Source organism: Canis aureus, chromosome 25, assembly GCF_053574225.1.
Source record: "Canis aureus isolate CA01 chromosome 25, VMU_Caureus_v.1.0, whole genome shotgun sequence".
NCBI classification, from domain to species: Eukaryota; Metazoa; Chordata; class Mammalia; order Carnivora; family Canidae; genus Canis; species Canis aureus.
The window spans coordinates 9,517,203-9,541,319 of record NC_135635.1 but is presented as its reverse complement, the minus strand read 5'-3'; the positions used below and the strand labels follow the sequence as shown (position 1 = coordinate 9,541,319).

At 37.2% G+C, this 24,117-nt stretch overlaps 1 protein-coding gene across 3 annotated transcripts in view; it reads right to left on the bottom strand.

Moving 5' to 3' along the window:
- The window catches only part of NELL2 (neural EGFL like 2), a 319,702-nt gene that overhangs the window by 249,598 nt on the left and 45,987 nt on the right, over positions 1-24,117 (bottom strand). For all 3 annotated transcript variants that reach the window (XM_077870366.1, XM_077870365.1, XM_077870367.1), the window contains one exon: positions 19,429-19,579. In XM_077870366.1, the coding sequence (XP_077726492.1) occupies positions 19,429-19,579 (151 nt within the window). The remainder of the gene's footprint in view (positions 1-19,428; positions 19,580-24,117) is intronic.

Below are 24,117 nucleotides of genomic sequence, written 5' to 3'. Positions count from 1 at the left end.
TTCCTAAGGTCCTAAAAATCAATAGGAATTCTTAGGCCGAAAGAGGTCAGACTGGGTAGAAATTTGCAGCAGCTTTATATGTAACACGTTGTGAAACTATGGGCAGACAATAAAGGAAAAGCATTGATGCATGTAAGACAGTTAGAAGTTCTAGGCAAGCTGTATTTGAAAGAAAGGAATTAGTCACAGGGGAGAGTAAGCTGTCAATGCTGCAGCATCTGTTTTCTGACATGCTTCATGGGTCATCATGTCTCCTCTATTGTGCAGAATAAATAAGAAGCAAGGAAGAAGGTAATAGGATTCATGGGTCACCCACTGAAGTGACATTTTGCTCTTCCTGAGCCTATTACCTCGAATTCTCAATTGAAATGGGTACAGGACACTCCTAACTGGAAGAAATAGAACCAACCTGGCCTCAAATTCTAGTGAACGTGGAAATGCAGAAAAGGCAGGAATCTTATTTTTCAGTGTTAAGATACATTTTCTATGGCTAGGCCATTAGAAAAATTAAAAGACAAAATATTTTCCCAGCTATGCTGACTGGTTTTGTGCATACGGTATCAAGTTCCATAGACCACAATGATGCTGTTGAAAAAGAAGCCAATTTTAAGGAAGAAAATTTCTGGATAAAAATTTTTAGTCTAACAGAAAAGACCCAACAGTGGAAAAATAAATGACTGTTGTCTCCAAAAGCAAAAGAAAGCAAGACTGCTAATAAGCCTGTCAATAGAGTTCCAGGATTTTGAGTGAAGTAGAAAGACCATGGTGGGGCTCTACAACAAGCTGAGAATCGTCAAGTGTTTGGGAAAATGGGCTCTGGTGCCAGGTAGCCTAGTTCAGATGTTGATTCTGTCCCTTACTGAGACCTTGGACATTAGCCTTAACCATTCAGGGCCCTTTCCTTATCTGTAAAATAAGGATAGTAATAGGGATAATAAAAGGAATAATCTCCAAGACAGTGATGAGTACTTAATGAGATTAATCCATGCAAGGTGTTTAGAGGATGACCTGACACAGTGTAGGAATTTAATAAAGCATAATGTTTACAATGCAAAGAAAATATTCGAAGGCACCCAAGAAACCAGCCAACTATTACAAAACCTGACATTAGCGGATGCTCTGCACGTCTCATTCTATTATTCCACAAATATCTTTTAGCCATTTGTATGTCAGGCATTGTACCAGGCACGGCAGATACTGGGGAAAAGAAACAAAGACAAGCCCTCAAAGAGCGTCCTTTTTTATCATTTTCATCATTTTCCTGAATCGACACTCCCCAGGATAATAATTTGCTATCAATGTCGGTCTTTCTCATTCATGTCTAGATTCCTCTATTTCTGCCAAATCTGTCTTTTACATCTCCATTTTACTACTGTTTTCATATTTGTTAGCTCATATCATTCTACATTATTGAATCTATTTAGAAATGGTGAACTTAAAAATAAGCACAGTTTTTCTTAATGCAGCTTAACAAACTTCCTGCAACAGATCTTGAACCTGACAAGTTAGAGGTGGCAAAGTTTTTGTCATATATTTATTTCAGTTACTGGCTGATGAAAAACAGTCATTTTTATTTTTAAATGAAGAAAATATGCATTTTTAACCTGTTAGAAATGTCAAAAAATGAAAATCCATTAACTAGGTGAAATAAAATTTTTGAAAAACCATAATAAATGGGACAGCCATAGAAGGGTAGACGTAAAAGAGCCCATCAGCAAAGCCTACCTCTAACATATCCCATATACACTCTGATCTTATTTTTATGAAACTCTGTGATAATTTAGTCCAATAAATGCAATATGGTCTACCAAGTTATCAATAGAGTAGAAAAGCTAGGCAAATCACTGTTATGGAAGTAAGACATTATTTTCTCTGAATCCATTCAGTATAAATGAATAACTTGCTTTAAAGACAAATACAGTAGCTAATTTAAAGATGCCTTACACAGTGAATATTGATATGCACTTAAAATGAAATATAAAAAAGTTTAACTTACTACTTTTTGGGAATATATTTTTACATGATATATATCACTCATTTTTTATAATATTAGAAAATGAATTTAAAAGTTAATATGAGTTTCAATTTTCTTTTTTTTTTTTGAGTTTCAATTTTCAATGTTATCTTTTTATTCATGTTATTCAGAAGCAATATGATTCAGGCGGGCGTGGTCAAAGGATGTTAAGGATAGTGAGTAAAGGTCTTGATGAGCAACAGAACATTGAAAAAAAAAGGTGTATCTCCCCATAAAATACTAATCGAAATCAGAGGGCAGAGGGAAAAAATATTGAAGAGCATGACAGATCACCAACTTGACGAGGTGATCAAAGTTAACATCATCAGCAATACAAGTATACCTCTAGATGTGGTATACTGAGAAGAGTCAGCATCATTTCTGCAGTATTCCCAGCAGACTGCATGGCCTGAGCGATGAGGAAATGTCAGATAGACCCAGGTGGAGGGTGATCCAAAAGAATGAAATTCCTATACCTCTGAGACCATAATGGATACCAAAGAAAGAGAAAGGCTAGAATTGCTCCAGACCAAAGGAGATTATGAGATAGGACTCAAATGCAACATGTGCTCTTGGACAGAATCTTGGACCAAGAAGGAAAAAGTGACATTGTTTAGATGGTTGGTAAAATCTAAATGGGATCTGAAGACTAAAGTGGTGTCAATGTTGATTTCTGGATCGGAAGGGTGTATGTTGACTATATAGGAGAGTGTCTTTGTTTTGCTTCACCAAAGTGTTAAAGGTGATAGAGAATATTGTCAGTAAAAGGCACACTGGAATAAAAAATTGAGGGTGATGGAGAAAATGAGTTAAAATATTACCAATTAGGAATCTGGTAAGAGGAGATGTGGGAGTTCTTTGTACTGTTGTCATAATTTTTCTTGCAGGCTTGAAACTATTTCAAAAAACATCTTTAATTAAAAGCAAATATTAACCCAGGAAAACTCTTACATATGTGATTGACAGTAGGCTGACATCCTTTACATATAAAGAAATTCTTACAAATAAGCAAATAAAAAAAGGGCAAGATTCCCATATAAGAAAGGGAAAAAATATTTACAAACCACTTATCAAATCAAAGATACCAACAGCTTAGTAATAAAAATATTAAAAATTTACAAATTCACTAATATTCAAAGAAAGTAAATTTCAGAAATGACAGCCATTTCTCAGATGTCATATAATCAAAAAAATACTTAAATACAATCCTCAAGTTTCAAAATGTGTAGTATAAAGTTTAAGTCATTTGCAAAGTGAATTTTTTCTTTGTAGTTCACTCAAGAAACAAATCTTCCCTTTTGGTGCTGTTTAGGACATGTTTTACTGGCTAAATTAAATGGCTTTAAGCTAGAGTATTCAGGAATTCACATATTCTGTGGCACATCTAATATCCTCAAGAATAATCAAACATAATGTTTACAATACCTAGAGTTTTTAAATAACCAAAGGTTGAAGTACAAAGGAAAGATGATAGCATGTCAATCATCTTCTTTCAAATGCTCAATACATAAAATCACTGAAAAGAAAAGGCAAAATATGAATGACTTTTATCCAGCTGTTACGAAATACATCAATACATGGTTTCAACCACAAAAATAAACTCCTCTCTAAGATCAATGGTATTCATAAGTATACAACAGCAAGGAAGGTAAGATTTCTTAGGTAATAGAGATAACATAAATGCCATTGTCAATAAGAACATCAAAATAATAATTAGCATGGACTTTTTGAAAAGGCACATGCTTCACCATAACTAAAGGAAATAACAAAACAAGTTATAAATAAGCTGAATTGTATTTCCTGTCACTTAATAAGAAACTGCAGAAGGATCATTATAATTTTTTAAATGAGCTCTTTGTAAAATAATTCTAAGTTATTGATCAAAGGCCTCTAAAGCATTTAGAGGAAACTTTATGTTGACATTGGGAGACAAAAAGGAGAAGCGTTTTAATGCTAAAGAATTAAAATCTATTACAATAATTCCTCAGTGTTCATCTTGGAAAAGATCATTGAAATGTCACTGCTATATCAATGTATGGCAGATTAAGGAAACAGAATTAAATGAACTTTGATGGTACCTCAAAAATTTTCTTGTTGCAGTCTGAGTCGGATTCAAGGAATCCAACTTTCTCCCAGAGACAAAAGAGAAAGAAACTTAAATGCTATAAAAGATGTTATTTTTGATACAAAACAGAATCCATTTTCCTGGTAATATTGTAACTTAAAATTCCTTTGAAAATTAGAAAACATAACAAAAAAAAAAAAAAACAAAGATCCCACTTGACTAGCAACACAACCTATAAGGTTCATAGGAATAAATCTAACAAAATGTGTGTGTGTGCCCTTTATGAAGATAATGATAAAACAGACAAAAGAGATTATGGGAAAAAATAGAGAGGTAAATCATATCCCTGGATAAAAGAACTAACCATAATAAAAAATGTTAATATTTATCAACCTATAAATGTGATATGATTTTAATACAAATACCAATGGGATTTTTTTTCATAGAACTTTCCAAAATCAGTTCTAAAGTTTATACCAAAGAATGGAGCTTTAAACATAACCAAAATTCTCTTTTTAAAAAATTTGTTTATATATTTGAGAGAGTTGGGGAGGGGTAGAAGGTGAAGGAGAGAATCTCAAGCAGACTCCCAACTGAGCATGGGAGTCTGACCCAGGGCTTTATCTCATGACCCTGAGATCATGACCTGAGCTGAAACTAAGAATCTGATGCTCAGTTAATTGAACCACCCAAGTGCCCCATAAACAGCAAAAAAAATTCTTAAAAAGAACAGAAACCTGAACGATTAGAAGAGTTTCATAAAACTATAGTAATTGGACCAAGATGGCAATGTATGCTGTTACTGACTTTCCTCCTCCCATTAAAAAAAAAAAAAATCACCTAACAACTATTCAAAAACAAGACACCAATGAGGGAATACTAAAATACATGGAGGAGGAGGCTGAAGCACCCCCTGTACCTCAGAGACCAAGACAGATTGCGTTAGAAGGGTAAGAGAAGTAGCTTCACATTGACAGTATTTGCCTCCACTCAGGCCAGCACAGTAACATGCAGTCTCCCCTGAGCTTCTAGTCCCTCCAGTGGGAAAAGAACTCATGGGTACAACCAGCATCCTGTCACCATTCAAATCATTTTGTGGGAGCCCCCACTCTGATCTCACACCATGGAGACTGCAGGAGAATCTACAGGGCTTGACCAGGAATCTCACTATGACAGAGAAGAGGGAGGGGCTTGAAGCAACAAGCACACAGACCTTAGCAGACTGGATTCATATATGTAGTGCCCAAGTAGAGATCCCAATCAACAGCTCTGTTCATCTGCAGAACCTGTTGAGGGTTCCCTCTGACAAGGAAACTCAGTAGGGTGCAGATCTCCCTGATTCAGATCCTCAAGGAGTTTTGCCAGCCATAGAGCCCAGTTTGCCCACCCCCAGGCAAGGAGCTGAATCACAACCCCGCTCACTTTGGAGAGTGTCTTCCCACCACACCTAACCAGAAGGGCTGATTACAACTCCTAGAAACAGTGCAGCCCCCATGGCACTTGAGCCAAGAGGTACGCAGGCAAAGCTGTAATGAGCATGAAGCATTTCCAATCTATGCTCAGGTGGGGGATTTAATTCATAGCCAAGGCTGAGAGTAGCTCCCAACCACTCCCAACGAGAAAGCCCATTGGGAAATTGAGAGTAGCTTGGAGTGGCCCCTTCCCTTCCCTCTCTGCCCCCCAAAAAGCTGATTCACAGCCCACCTGACAACAGCTCTGGGAAACTGTGAGGCCCAGCAGCACTCAAGGTGAGAGGAGGGAAGGCAGCGCCAACAGCTTATAGAGCAAAGCCAATGCTACTGTTCAGTCAGGAAACCTGGAGTGCAGGTTGGCTTCATTTAAGATGACAAAGAACTTTACCAGTTTTAGAGCTGTTTCTCCCACTGACCAAGATAGGGAATCTAATTCATAGCCTACTCATTACTGAATACAGCCTTCAGCCTTTCCAACTAGGGAATCTGCAGAGCCCATTCAATAGCCCTATGTACTGGGTACTGGAGAGAGAAGACAGCCCATGGTTTCCTACATCTAGAGAGCAAAACTAGTGGCCTCACTTGACTCAAGGCACACTCAGACTTGATTTGAGTTCCCAAGCGAGGAGCTGTACAGGCCCTGGGTCCCATCCTGCTGCCCTACAGGATAGAGAAGCTAATTTATAGCCCATCTATAACTGGATATAGTGCCCAGTCCCAAACATCTAAAAAGCCTGACTGGAGAATTCAGGCAACCACAGAGACTATCCTACAGCTTCACTTTGTTAGGGTACAAAGTCATCAGTCCTATCCATCTGTTTTCTAGTCAGTGGCTTACCCCTCAACCCTGTCCTCAGAGCTCAGCCAGTTGCCTTGTCTCAAAATGGACTATAATAGAGATGCCTGGGTGGCTCAGTGGTTGAGTGACTGCTTTTGGCTCAAGTCATGACCCCAGGGCCCTGGGATTGAGTCCCACATCAGGGTCCCTGCAGGAAGCCTGCCTCTCCCGACACCTATGTCTGTCTGTCTGTCTCTCTCTCTCCTTCTCTCTCTCTTATGAATAAATAAATAAAATATTTTTTAAATGGCCTATAATAACAGCCCCTACATACCCAAAGACACTACCAACAGACACCTCCAGAAACCCAAACTGAGCTGACTGGTAAAGAATTGTCTCTGCCAAGGCAAACCTGTAAAATCTGGAAGAGGGGCTTGATTACTCATATGCACAGATACCAACAAAGGAATCAAAGATCACAAAAATCAAGTAAATGGGATATCACCAAAAGAAACTAATGAAGCTCCAATAACTGACTCTAAAGAAATTGAGATCTATGAACTATCAGGCAAAGAATTCAGAATACTTCTTTTAAAGAATTTTGGGGACTACTAGAAAACAGAGACAATTAAATGAAATCAGAAGAACAATGCCTGAGAAAACAGAAGTCTGACAAGGAAATAGCAACCATAAAAAAAACTGGACTTGAAAAATACAATAGCTGAACTGAAAAATACAACAGAGAGTTTCCAAAGCAGACCCAATCATGCAAAAGAAGAGATCAGCTACCTGGAAGATAGGACACTGGAATTACCTAGTCAGGAGGGGAAAAAAAAAAAGTAAAGAAAGCCTATGGGAATTATGGAATACAATGAACAGATTATGGGAATTCCAGAAGAAGAGAAGGACAAGAACAGAAAATGTTTTTAAAGCAATAATAGCTGAAAGCTTCCCAAACTAGGGGAGAAAAATGGACATACAGATCCACAAAGATCGAAAGACTCCAAATAAACTAGACCTAAATAGAGCTACTCTAGACACATTATAATTAAATTGTCAAAAATCAAAGACAAAGAAAAACTTTTCTCAGCAAGAGAAAAGAGAAAAATTACATACAAGAGAATCTCCATAAGATTATCAGCAAATTTCTGAACAGAAACTTTTTCAGCCAGAGGAAAATATTCGAAGAAAATTACTGTCAGACAAGAATTCTATACTTGGCAAAACTGTTCTTCAGAAGTAAAGATGGGATAAAGACTTTCTCAAACAAATAAAAACTGAGGGAGTTCATTACCACCAGACCTATCTTATAAGAAATGCTAAAAAGAATGTAGTTTTTCGAGTGGAAGTAATTAAAATCATTGAAACATAAAAAAGATAGTGTCAATCACACCAATAATGGCAAATATATAGTCACAGATTCACAGTCACAGTATGGTAATAATGGGTGTATAATCCATTTACAACTCTAATATAAAAGTTTAAAAATGAACGTAGTAAAAATAACCATAACTGTAATAATCTGTTATTAGTAATACAATATTAAAAACATGTAAACCATAACAGCAACAATCTAAAATGTGAGGAGGAGGAGAAGTAAAAGTGTAAAATTTAAAATTCTATTGAAGTTAATTTGTCAGTTTTGAATAGGGTATTATAAATGTAAGATATTTTACATAATCCTCATGATAATCACAGGGGAAAATTGTATAGTGATTACACAAAAGAACACAATAAAGAAATTAAAGCATGTTGATACCAAAAGACATCAAAACACAAGAAACGACAGTAGGATAAGAAAGAGAAAACAGCTAACAAAATGGTAATAGTAAGTCCTTACCTGTCAATAATAGCCTCAAACATAAATTCACCAATTAAAAGATTTTAAATGACTAACTGGATTAAAAAAAAAAAAACAAAGATCTGACAATATGCTGCCTACAAAAGACTCACATTAGTCTTAAAGACACATGTAGACTGAGCATGAAGGGAAGGAAAAAGACATTCCAGGCAAAAAGTGACCAACAAAATCAGGATTGCTATAATTATATCAGATAAAATAGACTTTAAACTAAAAAAATAAAATAAAATAAAAACAGACCAAGAAGATAATTATTATAATGATAAACGTGTTAATACATCAAGAAGAGGCTACTGTGAACAACTATACACCAACAAACTGGAAAATCTGGAAGAGACGGAAAAATTCTTTGAAACATACAACTTACCAAAACTGAATCAGGAAAAAAATTTGAAAATCCAAATAGACCAATTGTTAGTAATAAAATTGAATTAGTAATCAAAAACTTCAATGAAGAAAAGCCCAGGACCACATGTCTTCACTGGTGAATTTTATCAAACATTTAAAGGATCAACACCAATTCTTCTAAAACTGTTCCAAAAAATCAATGAGGAAACACTCTCAAACTCATTTTAGAAGGCGAGGATTATCCTGACACCAAAACCAAAAAAGGACACTACTAGAAAAGAAACTACAAGCCAATATCCCTGATGAATAAGATCAAAGATTCTTGGTAAAAGACTAGCAAACCAACTTAGTAGCACATTGAAAGGATCATTCGTCATGATAAAGTGGGATTTATTTGAGGGGATGCAATGATGTTTCAATATATGTAATCATTCAATGTGATACACCACATTAGTAGGATGAAGAATATGATAATCTCAAACAGACAAAGAAAAAACATTTGACAAAATTCTGTAACCATTCATGATAAAAAAAAAACTTAGTAAATTAGGCATAAAAGGAACATATCTCAATAAAATAAAGGTAATAGGGAAAGCCCACAGCTAATATCAGTTAGCTGAAATTTTCTTCTTTTTCTTAAATTTTCTATTTGGCTTTCTCTTTTCTTTCTGGGAGGAGAAAATAACATATTCTTTTTTCACTATGTCATTAACAAAATCCCATCCTATAGAGTTGAAGTTATTGATTTGATTGAATATCAAATAAGAAAATTTAGCACATCAAAAATCACTATAAAGACTTTTAATGCAGATGAAAACTATAGATGATATTGAGTCAATATCCTTACTACATGGAGCTCACTTAGATCAAAAAGTGTTTATGGGAGCCCATTACAGGTACAAAAATAAGCAGCCTGACTAATGAAACAGAAGAGAGAGGGACGCTTGGGTGGCTCAGTGGTTGAGCATCTGCCTTCGTCCTGCGGCGTGATCCTAGAGTCCTGGGATCAAGTCCCACATCGGGCTCCCTGCATGGAGCCTGCTTCTCCCTCTGCCTGTGTCTCTGCCTCTCTGTGTGTCTCTCATGAATAAGTAAATAAAATTAAAAAAAAAAAAGAGAGAGAGCCAGGATTGATTTTTAGTACAAATATAAGATTGCATTTATAACCCAGGAAGGAGTTGCAGTTGAGGGGAAGGCAAAGAGTTAAATGATGTTGGAATAGTTATCTGTTAAAAAAAAAAAAAAAAGGTTTAGAGGGATGCCTGGGTGACTCAGCGGTTGAGCGTCTGCCTTCAGCTCAGGTCGTGATCCCGGGGTCCTGGGATCAAGTCCTGCATCCGGCTCCCTGTATGGAGCCTGCTTCTCCCTCTGCCTGTGTCTCTGCCTCTCTCTGTGTCTCTCATGGAAAAATAAAATCTTTTTTGAAAAAAATGTTTAGAGCTTCATTTTTTACCTAAACTAAAATAAATCTTAGATGACTTCAAGCATGAGATAAAAATGAAGCCATGAAAAAATACGTTTTAATAAAAAAGACTACCTGACTTAAAGGCAATCAGGGAAAGCTACTATGCCCTAAAATTTTGACATGACAACATCTTCAAAATTGAAATGAAGGGAAATAATGAAGTCACAAGGTTTGATCAAAGGAAAAAAAATTAAAATAATCCTCCAACTTTCCTGAGTGAGGAAATATTTAGAACATTTTTTTTAATCATTAGGAGTATTTTTTTTAATGCCAGAAAAATAAAAAACTTAAAAAAAAAAGAAGCAAACAACATTAATAGCTACATGGGCCAATTACTTCTAATGAACAATTAGCCTTTACTATGACATAAAAAGAAATAACATGATGAAGTAGAAATGGGAAGAAAGCATGAAAATATTCAAGCGGGAACACCAAGTTGATTTCCTCAAACATGGGAGGCTTGATCCTCAGTAAGAGTTGCCTACACAATAGCCAAGTCACTGGTAGCCCACTGTCTGGAGTAAAGAGTAGATGCATAGAAGCTACGAGATGGATATAGCAGAAGGATCTTGTTTTGGTACGATATTTGGCGCCTGATAACTGAACGTGGTCCAATAGGATGGTGGGCTACAACTACCCCTGGCCCCCTGCATCTCTTCTGAAGGAGGTTAATACTGAAGATGTGTGATGGGAGTGGATAGAGGTTGGTTAGTCCATGGTGGCAGCAGCGGCGGCAATGGAAGAAGGCAACTGATTCACTCCGTGGCTCTGTAGCAAGAGTGGCACGCTACCAGAAACAAGAACAGTGCCTCACTTCTTCAGCATGAAAGGGAGATTCGTGCCCCATGAAATAACCTCCATATATTAAAATGTGTACTTCTTCCCATCACCCCATCTATTGAATAAATTTGGTACACACAAGATACCAGAAACCTCATTTGCCTGCTGTCTTAACTTCAATGGTTTCTTTGATGAGTAACTCCCCATGCCTACTTGGCAATGACATGTGGATGCTTAACCACATTAGGATATACACTGCAACTTTCCTAATAATTATGGGGGTCTTAAAATACGCATTGAAGATGTGATTTTATCAGAGATAAATAACGATCTAGAAACAGACTTTAAGAGAATAAAACATAAAGTTTTTTTTTTAATTATGAAGAACTTGGGGTTTGAAAATTGAACTTATAAGTCCTGCTATCTTTAACATTATTTATTAAGTAATGTGCAATGAAAAAGTAAAGAGTCTAGTAGCTGTTATGTCAGTTTGTTAATTTTATCCATGATAAACAGTCATCTTTTAGTTCAGAACCATTAAGCCAAGCAAATATTGCCAGCAAGTTTAATTTTTACTTAGTAATGTCAAGAAAGAGAAATGGCTTAATACATGACAAGCACTCACAAATATGAAGATACATTTTATCAGCCTCATACACAAATACATTCTTACTCATCCAGAATGTATAATAATTAATACTAAGAGAGTAGGAAAAAAATCTCATTTATTTCACCTCAAGTTTATTAATACAGAAGATGATGGCAGGCTACAAGACAGTTTTGTATTTATTTGCAAAGCTATCACCACAAATTCTTCCCGCGTATGCTATTTGTAAAGCATTCAAAGTTAGAAGCACAAATAAATGTTTGGATATGAGAAAAATTCCTAATAATAACCCCAATTTATATATCTGAAGCCTAAGACTATCTTAAATAAAGAAGTATTATCAATTACAGGACACAATGTAGGTGAGTGCACCAAATCAATACCAACGGATAATCAAAGAATTTTATTTATCCTGAAGAAATGACAGTTTTGTAAAACATGGAAGAGAAGAGTCCTTTCACAACTTGGGGAAATTTTCTCATTTATTTTAACTTATAAATATGCTTTGCTTTTCAGTGAGCCCTTACTGTTTTCCTATCTCTCTTCTCAATTTCCTGTATAAATAGATAAGCGAATCAATATCTTGGAATTTACTTCTCTATTTTATTTTTTCCCTTTCAAAACACAATGGCCAGAAAACCGTAACGATGAGACAATTCTCTGATCTCCCTGAATATCTTCATTCTTTCATATATAATGTGCCATATATTATTGCCTGTTGTTTTAGATAATACTGGTGTTAACCAAATATACACAGAGATGGCTAAAGAGCCCATCAGCTTTTTACACTGTGCTTACATAAGGTTTGTGGTCTAATTTTTAATATGAGCCCCTACTTGAAAAACACTATGGGAAACACCATTGAAATCTCAGTTGGGAGGCCAAATCAGACTTTACTCACAGCACATCGGGACACCGCTGATGAGGTTCCCCACAGTTTCGTAATCATGCAACTTTGTTTGAAGCTGTGTTTCTGTACCAAGGTTTTGACATGTTGTGATGTCTGTCTTTCCTACCTCTGTCCTGCTGTTTGCTCACTTCAGATGCCTCAGAATCCAGAGTGTGTCTATCAGTCTCAGACGTCCAAACCAACAAAGTTATGTGATTAGGTTTCCAGCTTGAACACAGTGGCTGAGATGTTGCTATGTAGCTCATTACGGGTGTCGTTATTCTCTAAGAACTTGACTTATAGCTGCTTCAAGGCAGTGACTGCCAGTTAGTGCAATTCTCACACTAGGGCTAATGACATTTCAGAATAGATTAGGCACCCTGCATCAATAGAGCAATTTCAACATTCCCCAGATCGTCTGCCCTAGCCTGATTAAAATTTTGTGATGTAGCTGATGATTCCTGGTGCACTCATGATGATCTTTCTCTTGATCGTTCACTCATTACTTCATTCATCAAACATTTACTTAGCATGTAATGCTGTGTGACAGCATGGTACATGAATTGGGGTTTATAGGTACAATGCACAATCCTTAACAGCAAAAAGAAGACAAAGAAGACAACTTAAAATCTAATCGGGAATTGTTATCAACTATGTACAATTTTATACATGTACACCTGGGAAAAAGATCAGAGAGCTGCACCCCAAAGGTTATGGTGGTTATCTCTAGATGCCAGGACTACAGGTAGTGGTGCTCATAAATGTTTAACAATTGGCTCTCTGTTCTCTAGAGAAATAATTCTAAAATATTGGTTCATTTATCCACTTGTATAAGAAAGATGGAAGAAAAAATATGAAAAAAATATTTATTTAAATAAAAATATATCCAAAAGAAGCCCCCATTTTGTAGCATTTGCTGATTTCCATGCCATAAATATTCACACCACAGCCCTCTTCAAGCTATCATAATAGTATCAGCTCAGTCACATAGTTTCAACTCCCATAAGCCAGTATGAACCCACTCTAGTACACCACTGATTGCCTGAGCTGCATTTTCTTCTTTTTATTTTTCTGCTTTTTAAAATGTTTTTAATGATAATAGTGGTTGCCCCCAGGGATAGATAGTAGGTGGTTAGGGCCAGGGATAGAGGTAGACTCTATAACCTGCTGTACCATTTAAATTTTGAACCATGGGATATATTATCAATTCAAAAACAAATTAAATTTAAATTTAAAAATTCTCAATAAATATCTGTTACAATTGTGATCAAAGGCAGCAAATGACATTTTTTATGCCTGATACACAATTAATATATATGTATATACATGAAACACATAAATAACAATATAAGACGTTATACATCAAAATGCCAAAAAGAGTGGCATAATTTAAAAACTGCATTGGGACATTGGGGCACCCAAGTGGCTCAGTTGGTTAACCGTCCACCTTGGGCTCAGGTCATGATTCCAGGGTCCTTGGGATTGAGCCCCACATGGGGCTCCCTGCTCAGCGGGGTGCCTGCTTCTCCCTCTCACTCTGTTTCTCCCCTCCCCCTGCCCATGCTTGTCCTCTCTCTCTCTCAAATAAATAAATGAAATCTGTAAAAATAAATATAAATAAATAAATAAAACCGCATTGGAAGCATATGCAAGAAGATACTATGGTAAATTAGAAAGGTCAGTAAAAGCTTTTATGGAGATATGAGCAGAGTTATGAAGCACAAGCAGGATTTGCATAAGAGGCAGAGCAATGGGGTGACATACAGATGATGAGCAGACTGGCTGCTGTGCCTGCCATTTACATTTCACTTTTTTTTTTTTCATTTCTGCCAGGGTGGGAGCTGAGGTTCCCCACAGTTTCTATTTCTTAGGGATGTCTCTCTACCTGGGTTGGCATCAGAGCAGGCTCCATGGTAGCTAGGCTCTTGCTGCAATCAGCCTGAATGGTGATAAGACTGGAGTCAGAAAGGAGAGAAATAGTTTTCCACCATCTCTGGTAAAAATATTAATGTTTATCTCGTAATTGGTCTGTAGCAGGCACCCTGTGGTCTAACTCACAAAGCTTAAGTCAGAGGAATGACTAAAAGTTCTTGCTTTTGTGCTTCTTACCTGGCACACAAGTACATGTGCTTGGATGAAGCACCACAACCTCCCCCTACCGATCTCAGATGTGACTAGGAAATGAGCATCCCCAGGGTACAGAAGAGCTCCTCCATGAACTAGAAAAGACCCTATGGAGATCTGGACCTGCTCCTAAGCACTGCCAGTTAAAGGGTCAACTATTCACTGAGATTGGCAATTTTCAGCATTTAGCTGGTATATAATAGCTAACCAATCTGTGGAGCACATTAATTCATTCGCTTTATCTGGACTCATATTTTGCAAACTAGTTCATCTTAGTGGCTACCTCAGGCACTTACATTGATCAAAATCAGACACTGTTTTGGACACTGTGGACTTTTTAATGGCATATGTAAGAATTTGATTATCTCTATTTTAATTTGTATCCAATGATGGAATTAACTCTTGGTCATATAAGAACCAGATTATAAATGAATATTTGTTGGCATGGGAAAAATATTCAAGATATTTTGCTAAATTTTAAAAAGTTGTAAAATACCATGTATCACATGATTCAAGTTTTTAATATTATGTCTATTCACTTAAGAAGACATTTATAACTGGAAGTATTAGTAGAAACTGTTCCCAGGTGGTAAAACTACAGATGATTTTGATTTCCTTCTTTGTAATTTTCCTAATTTGTAAAGTTTACTATAAATATCATTTATAATGTTTGAAATTTATTGCATAATTAACATTTCCACATTCTATGGGAACCGTTCATCACTATGTGAGAATAGAACCCATACAACTTCCTGAGCAAAAGCGTGGCCCTGCTGTTGAGAACCGCCTCCTTCAAGCAGAAATGGGCATCTTCTATTCAGCTGTGTCTTTGTTAGGCTCCCCAGGTTTACATAAAATGTCAGTATTCCCTCCAACTCAATTGCTTTTTCTGCTTAACACTTAACTCTCACTGAAGTGTCAATGGAGAATTGCTACAATGCATGTATCTATCAGGGAAGTCTAACTAGAATTCAATATTATTTTCATGAGAAAAGCAATTTATATGGAATATTGCCTTAAGGACATGGTCTTTTATGAGTTTCATGCTGGAGGCGCTACTAAATAGGAATGTTAGTAGGAAAATTTGGTTGTACAGAACTTTTGTGTACACTACCAAGGGCCTCCAAAGGTACAGCACTGTTCCAAAGACCCTCATGCCTTCACACAAGTTCCTTGACACAATCACTGTAGCTTTGCTTTTCCCAAAGTACATTACAGCATGATGCCACCAGCCGACGTGAGGCCCTCTGAACTCATTTCTCTATAGACATTCATATATCCTGCCATAAAAGGCCATAGAAGAAATACGTCTCAAAATAAATTTATTATTTAAAAAATAAATTTATTGTTAAAAACAAAAAAAGAAATAGGTCTCTGGTCTTAGAACCAAGAATAATTGCATTATCTTAATCATCCAATTGGGTTTCTATTTTTCCTTTGCCCTGATTTTCATATTTCATTTAATTCTTATCTTGTTGTCCTGCAGATATCTCTATAAACCACCATATATTTTTTGTATTTGTTTCTGCAAGAAAGCAGAAAACAAATAAATAAGTGTTCAGGAAGTGATGAAACTAAAAATACGAGTCAGAACAAGACGGAGGGAAGAAAGATAACTTCAGCAACAAGACCAGGAAAAGAAAAAAAAAAAACAAAAACCCACACACCATAACGCAAGATCTGTCAGAGTGCTAGGAGGTTAGGATAAATCATGGTGTATTGGTAAAAACATCACACTTGAGAGTCAGAATAAGTGGGTTTGGGTCCCGGTTCTGTTACTAACTAGCTAAGTGGTTAGATGCTGTGAAGCAAGTGAGCAGAGGAGAACCAAATCGAAAAACCTCCCACAGACACTGAAAGGAGGCAGAGCACCTCTGCAGGCTGGCTCTGTAATCATATTGCCTGAGTTTAAACCCTACCTCCTTGGGAACCTCCAACAACTTAAGGTCTGTGGCCTTGTTTTTCTTATCTGTGAAATGGGAATGAGAAAAGGGACTTTGCATGATTATGGGACTTTTGCAGCATATAACAGATAGCACTTTTTCTCTAGTGTTCTTCAGCACTTTATATGGACTTACAGATGAGGAACCTACAGAAGAGTTAAATAATTTGCACAAGGTCACAAAGCCAATTAAGTGGTAGAGCTATTCTGGAATGCATGTGGTGCACCTCTCAATCTGCATTCTTAACCACTAGTCAGTGCTGAGGATAAAATGAGCCCATGCACACTGCCTTAATAACTGCTAGCTTACTAAATAAAGGCAAAGTGCCCTACAAATCTAACCGATTTTTTATATTAGAGAAAAATATACCATACTTCAAATATGACATTTGTTTAGGCAAATGTTATCAAATTTATAGATGATATAAAGGAAGAATGAATAAGTGAAACAAGGAATTACAGAATTAATATTAAATTTAACAAGTATAACTAGAAAGAATGAGAGCTGGGCACTAAAATTTATGTATAAATATATTCATCATGGTGTTACTTGGTAAAGTTAAAAAAGGAAAATATCCAAAGTATGGGGCTGATTAAATAAAATATGGCATATCTACCCACACAGACAAAAGGACTAGGTCAAAATAGGACAGAATGTCAACACTGGTCTCCTTTTGGTATTATAATATTTGGTAAGAGTTTTTCTATTTCTTTACACTTGTCTGCTTTCCATTTTTTCTATAATGAAAATATATTACCATATTAATTTAAAAACCAAATATTATCTTTCATTGAAATAATTTAATATAAATTCTTACATGTTTTAACACATCTGCCTCACGGGAAGAGTAAGAAAAAAATCCTCCTGACAGCAAGTCATCCTTCCTCAGATCCTTCACCAAGAACCTACCTGATGACGGTCAGGTATTTCAGTGGTCCATATAATTACTGTTTAATATGCTAAAAATAATTTTCAAACTATCTTAGTGTTAGATTGAAAGTGTGTGGATTATAAGAAGCCCATGCTGATTGAACATTTGTACAGTTATTCATTACATTCAACTCCCGAGACCAACAAAAACACTGCCCAACTGGGACGCAGTATAGATGAGGGCAGTAGACCTTGTGAAGTGCTGCCAATTAAGTCTCCAGAGGAGCAGATGTAGTACCCAGTGCTGGTTTGCTCAGAAATAAAAGGGGTAAGATGGGAGGCTGCAGTAGCCATCATGGATGTAAGGACATGCCATCTTGAAGGAGGCTGGATGAGTTCCATGTTTCTACAAATAGGGTATTAGGGAAAAGTTACAGGGTAGAAAAATCTAGTGCCCAAAACACAGGGGAAATTTTTTCACAAGCAGAAATAATCAGTAATTGGGGCGCCTGGTGACAGTCAATTGAGCATCCAACTCTTAATTTCAGCTCAGGTCATGATCTCAGGGTCTTGGGATCAAGCCTCACATCAGGCTCTGCCTTCAGTGGAGAGTTTGCTCAAGGATTCTGTACCTTTTCCTGTGTCCCTCCCCTTGCTCATGCTCTGTCTCTCTCTCAAATATATAAATCTTAAAAACAAATCAGTAATAAACCAGGCTGCTCTGTAAAAGAACAATATTGCTTTATTATATGTGAATCATGTTGCCTAAAGCCCAAGTGAGACAAGCAAAGTCACAGTACTGTAAGCCAGGAGCTCAGGTATCAATTACCTGAAGACAAGGTCTGTCTGTGGGACCAGAAACATACCAAAGGGAAAAGCCCTAGTGAACCCTTGGAGATGGAACCTCTCCCTTTCTTGCTCTGCCTTGAAGATCCTAATCCAATCACCATATGAACTCTAGCATGGCACCCTCCTCTCAAACACAGGCCAGATTCTGAGAGGAAAGAAACTCAAGTGAGGGGCCTAGGAAGCTATCCCAACCCTTTGGGGCTACAGATGGACTAAGGAAGGGCCTTGCTAGAATAACCCAGGTAGAGTGTGATCAGGAACCTTGCTCTCTATGTCAACTTGCTATACTTCGTTCTCCACATGTTTGTGCTCTCTGTTTGCTCTTCAGTATCTAACAAAGGTTTGCAAAGACCCAGGCTGCCTCATCTCTGATAAGGGAAACCAAAAAAAGAGGTTTCTGCCCACACCTGAACGGGATCATTAAAACTTCTTATACATGTTAACCACTTTTACATACATAAACTCTTTAATCTTCACCACAAGCTATGAAATAGGTACTATCATTATTCCCATTTCATAGGTGAGAAAACTGAAGCACAGAAAGGCTATGTGACTTGCTCAAGGTCCACAGTTGGTAAGTCATGGAGTGGGTATCCAAAATGTGAACATGAAGGAACTTTCATTATCAGAACTGTAGTTATTCTTCCAGGAAGGAACCATTTGGGGGAGGGGGAATCTCTCACTCTGCCCCTCCTCCATTCCCTCTCTCAAATAAATAAATACATCTTTAAAAAGAAGAGGAATTATTCAGACTGTTTGGTATTATTCAGCAATAACCTATGTTTATACCAAGGGTCATGAATGAATTTCTCCTCCCCCCACTTTCTCCCACCAGCTCTCCTGATCAAGCTTCCACACATGTGAGAAGCTGGGAAATACTAGACAGGATTTCAATTTAATACACATCTAAACAACACAGTTGTAACAGCTGCTAAGAGGTGCATTAAAAAAAGAAGTTATCTGTCAGTGACTAAAATTGTAAGACTATTGAGCTCTAAACCCAGACAATTTCCTAAAGAAACTGAATATAGTATTTTTGTGGCTAACTATTCACAAATTAAGGAGAAATATCCTTGCCTTTAACACTGAAGAAGGTATCTCATGAGGAATTTAGTCATTAATAAGTGTATCTTAGAAATGGTGATTTCTGTGTGCTTTCAGCAACATCAAAAGCACCAGCTCTTCCTACATCTAGGCTGATCTCAATTACTGGTGTTTGTGATTTTGCATAATGTGGCAAAATAATTATAGCTGTTTTATACCAATCTTGTATACGGTATTTCTTGCTTTTGTTTACTTCTTTTGAATGTGTTCATTTAATCATAGATAATGAAAACATGAAAAGCCCAGCAGCCACACTCACCTGTGATCCAAGTGGTGAATGGAGAGAATAACTCCAGAATTTAAGTGGGTCTGTTTCAGAGTCACCAAAACAGTAAATTCATGTTTATTTCTCAGCTTCTGAAAAAACTGTTCAGCTGTAGCAGTGGATGCTTTTATACTTCTGGGAGTATCTAAGAAAAAGAAACATACACTAAATAGACTAGAAATTGGTTTTATAAAGTATCCTTTCCATGTAACATCTTTCTAAAAACAGTATCAAGTAATAAGTGATAAATACCAAGTTTCAGACTCTTTCATCGAGACTTCAGGCTACACAGAACACAGGACAGTAAACCAATTACTGAACTTTTGTTTCAAGAATCTTTTTTTTAAAAAAACTGTCCCCTTTGAGGCAAAGAATCAAAGAATCCTGTCTGAAGAAGTGCGCTCCCGAGTTTTATCCTTACATATTTTATCCTGGATACCAGAGCCATGTCAGTGTCAACCATGAGCAAAAGGATGTACTTCCTAGAATAGGACCTAAAAGACCATGATAGAGCCATTTAGCTTTTCTGACACCTCATGACAGAAAACTGGATTTAAATCTATGTGCCACCTTCCACATTGATGGCTTTAGCCAGAAGGCATGCTATAAATAGATTTTTTAAAAGATCATTGAAATTAGTCACTCTCAGCCTTCTGTGCAGTGGATGAAACATTAAGATCAAATTGTCTTACCATATTGTTGGAAGAAATACATGGAACTTTTTTTTTTTAAGATTGTATTTATTTATTCATCAGAGACACACACACAGAGAGGCAGAGACACAGGCAGAGGGAGAAGCAGGCTCCATGCAGGGAGCCCAATGTGGGATTCGATCCCGGGACTGTGGGATCACGTCCTGAGCCAAAGGTAGATGCTCAACTGCTGAGCCACCCAGGCATCCCAATGGAACTTAATTCCAATGTTCCTCTCTCCAGACTCAGACAAAGCCTAGTCAAGGAAGTATGCCTGGGAGAGCAGAAACGTTTACCCTACACTTCTACTGGAGTTAGTCTTCCACTACAACCCCAGGACCCAGAGGGTATGGGGGCAATACAGATAAAAATGGATTTAGTGGGTAGAAAAAAACTATCATTCAAGCTATCTGTTAACTGAGCATAAGGTCTCCTATTCATGGTATGTGCAAAGGGCTGATGGGAGCCAGAAACAGTTTCTGCTATTATCAAATCATCCTCCATATTTCTTTACTTTAGACTAGGGGGACTAAGTAACTAGACTTACTTACTTTAGATTAGGTAGTCTAGGTAACTACTAAGTAAATAGTTCTCAATGGAAAAACTACCAGCATTTAGAAAGAACAATCCCTCCTTGTGCAAAACTGTCCCATGCATTGCAGAACATTTAACACCCCTGGTCCTGGTCCAACGAATGCCAGTGACACCCGACCCCCAGTCATTATGACAACCCAAATTTCTTCCACAAATTTCCAAGCATTCTCTCAGTAGCCGTGTAGCAGAAATCTTGTTGAGAACTACAATCTCAATGACACAGATTATAGGATTAATGCAAAGTTCCATACCTTTCTAGCCCCACCAATTTATGGAATAAAAATGTAGCCGGCTGACCTATGTCCATCACTGGGAACGGACAGATATGGAGAAAGCACTTGAGATACCCATAAAATAGAGGAAGGGACAAATAATCCGAGTACAATGAAAGAAATGCTGTCATACAGGTAGGTATAAAGTGTGGATAGATCATAGAGGGAAAAGGATGTGGGGGAAAGGATCTCAGAAAGCAGATGGCATTCAATCAGTTCACCAGTAGAAAAGAGAGGGGAAAAGCAGTCTAGTCATAGGAAGAGCTTGTGAAAAAACAGAAAGGTGTCAAAGGACATGACATGGCTGAAATAATGAATAGCAGCCATTGCAGGATGGGCCTGGATAGGAAAGCTGGACTGGAGAGGCAGGACCTTGTGTGCAAATGTCATGGACAAAAAGAAAAAAAAAAAAAAAACCCTCTTATTTACCACTGAAAAATGATTCCTTCCCATTCTTACCATGTGACTTCCTCTGCACCGATCAGAGCAACACGAAACCCTGTCCACACTGATTGTTTCAGGAATGAGCACCTAATCCAGGGCAATGAAGTCAGACCCAGGATATTTGTTCAAAGTTTTACGAAAAATAAATTTCTTGTTTCAAAAAGGAAACTTCCCCAGTTCCAATCAATATTCATAACTGAAAAGCATAACAATAAACTGCAATTTCTGCCACGGCCAACATAATAGTTTCCAAGCTCCATCAGGGATCAGACTGGCTGTGGAGAGGCTTCCATACAATTCTTCCTAGCTCCAAAATGTTCCGCTTCCCCAGGAAGGCTTACAAAATGTAATTGTGTGAAAATAATTCATCTAATGTTAACTTTTAATCCACTCTAATTTATACACAAGTAAATCATTCACAAACCTCATCACTTCATCTTAATTTGATAGATAAAAGCAAATTGAAATTAAATAATAAATATTTATTATGCCTCCCCCCCCTCCCCCCCCCCCCCCCCCCCGCCCTTTTCAGGCAGGTAGAGCTTGAGAGGCATCCTTTATCTTGCTGAGCAGGATGATAGATGAGGATGTAAATGAGAGAAGCAGAGAAAGGACTACCCTGAATACAGAAATGAAGATCAGATCCACAGAGAGATCCAAAGATGTGGCCCAGAGAGCTTGAGTTCATCCAATGAGAGAAAAGGAGTTTAGAAGTGGACCATAGCTGTCTTACAAGTGAAACTTTGGAAAAGGGATGCTTAATGAGGGTTTTTAGCAAGTTTTGTCATTTGGTATGCATAGAAAACCTTCACTAATCTCTGCATTATTTTCCACTGTTTTGGAGTCAGGTTTGTGGAAAGAGTTGAGAGGTTGTAGTATTTGTGGGAGTTTTCTTTGTTTTGTTTTCAGATGAAATGATATGTTAAAGATTGACCTTAAAATGAAAGGAAACTTAAAAGAATGGATTACATTTGGGTGTCATTAATAAAAATGTAAGACACCATGGTTGAAAACATGATGAAGGAACCTGTAGATGAGGAGAAACATTAAAAAAAAAAAAAAAAAAAAAGATCAATCTGTATTTTGGAAACATTTCTCTGGTCACCATGTGGAAAGTTACTTGAAGAAAGAAAAAAGCCGAAAGTAGGGAGAACTCTCGGGAAACTCTCACAACTCAGATGATCATAGAGTTTTTTGTTAGATTTCACATATTTTAAACATCACATTTTGATATCCCTAAACTCTTTCCCAAACCAAATCATCCTGTCCAACCTCTCTTCCCAGCTCATTACCTTCCCTATTTTGCTTCCTCTATGAGTGTAGGATGACTTGTAGGAAGGAGGAACCCTCCAACAGAAACATGGCCAGCAGAAATCCCATTCAGCTCATGCTATGGTAACAGGAGAAATAATGTTGTTGGGTTTTTTTCCATCTTGATTAACCAAGTTCATGACACAGAGACTTAAAAACAGACTTGCATGGACTTCCCACCTGTGCTATGGGGAGGGACAATATGGAAGGCAGTGGGAGGGAGAAAATCTGGCCTGACTTACTATGGCCTCAGGATGGTCTCCTCACCTGGCACCCCCAGCCCAGGGGCCCAGTGACATGGGTGAAGATTACTTGACTGTGACAGAGAGAGAGTATGTACAGGAAATATAAATCATGCCTACATCATACTTTCAGCTGTCAATAGAGCACCATCTCTTACCAACCCTCACCTCACCCTACTATTTAAATCTATGGTTCTCCTTAAAAACATGCTCTTCATAAATTCATTATGCCTGAGTCCAGGAAGGACCTGATGGGGGCCTCAACTCTATGAGAAGCATCAGAATCAACAGGAGAGGAAGAAGTCAAGAGATTCTTAGAAAATAAAATCTAAAGAATTTGGTCACTGATAAAAACATATGCAAAAGGCAATAGAAAGAGAAAACTGAAGCTATTTGAATCTAAAGTTTCTAGCTTGAGAGACCAGATGAAAGGAAATGCAGTAGGAGCATGGTGGAATCCAGACAGGATATCAGCTTTAGCAAGGGTCATTCTAAGGTGTGATGCAACATGCATGTGAAGCGTCCAGTAGGAGGTGGGACTACAGAACTAGATCTCATGAGAGAGGTCAAGGTTGGCAAAACAGATTTAGAAGTCTTCAGAATATAGTATCTAAAAACATACAAATCAAAATAAAATAAATAAAATAAAATAAAAATAATTAAAATAATTAAAATAAAAAAATAAAATAAAAACATACAAATCACAAGAATGAGAGGACAAAAGGATGGGCCATAAAAAACTAAATCTGTCACAGTGTAGTAACAACTTATATAGCCTTATATATACACATATATAATGCTGCACACCTGCTACTATACAACATTTATTCTCCAAAAATGTATAATTACATATTTTCTCCTTTGAACCCACATCGCAATTTGTTCTCACAAAGCCTTGGAAACTTGACAGAGGCAATCATTACTACTTTCTTTTTCAATGAGTAAAACTAGCTAAGGAACAATCCTGTGATTCACCCAAAGGCACCTGGCATGCCAGAGGTTTGATGGGGATGACAACTTCTGGTCCAGTATTCTCTCCACTAAATCATACTGCCTTCTGAACATGGCATGCTTTATCCGAGCTTAACTGCCACTCAAAAACAGAAATGCAAATAAGAGAGCATCCAA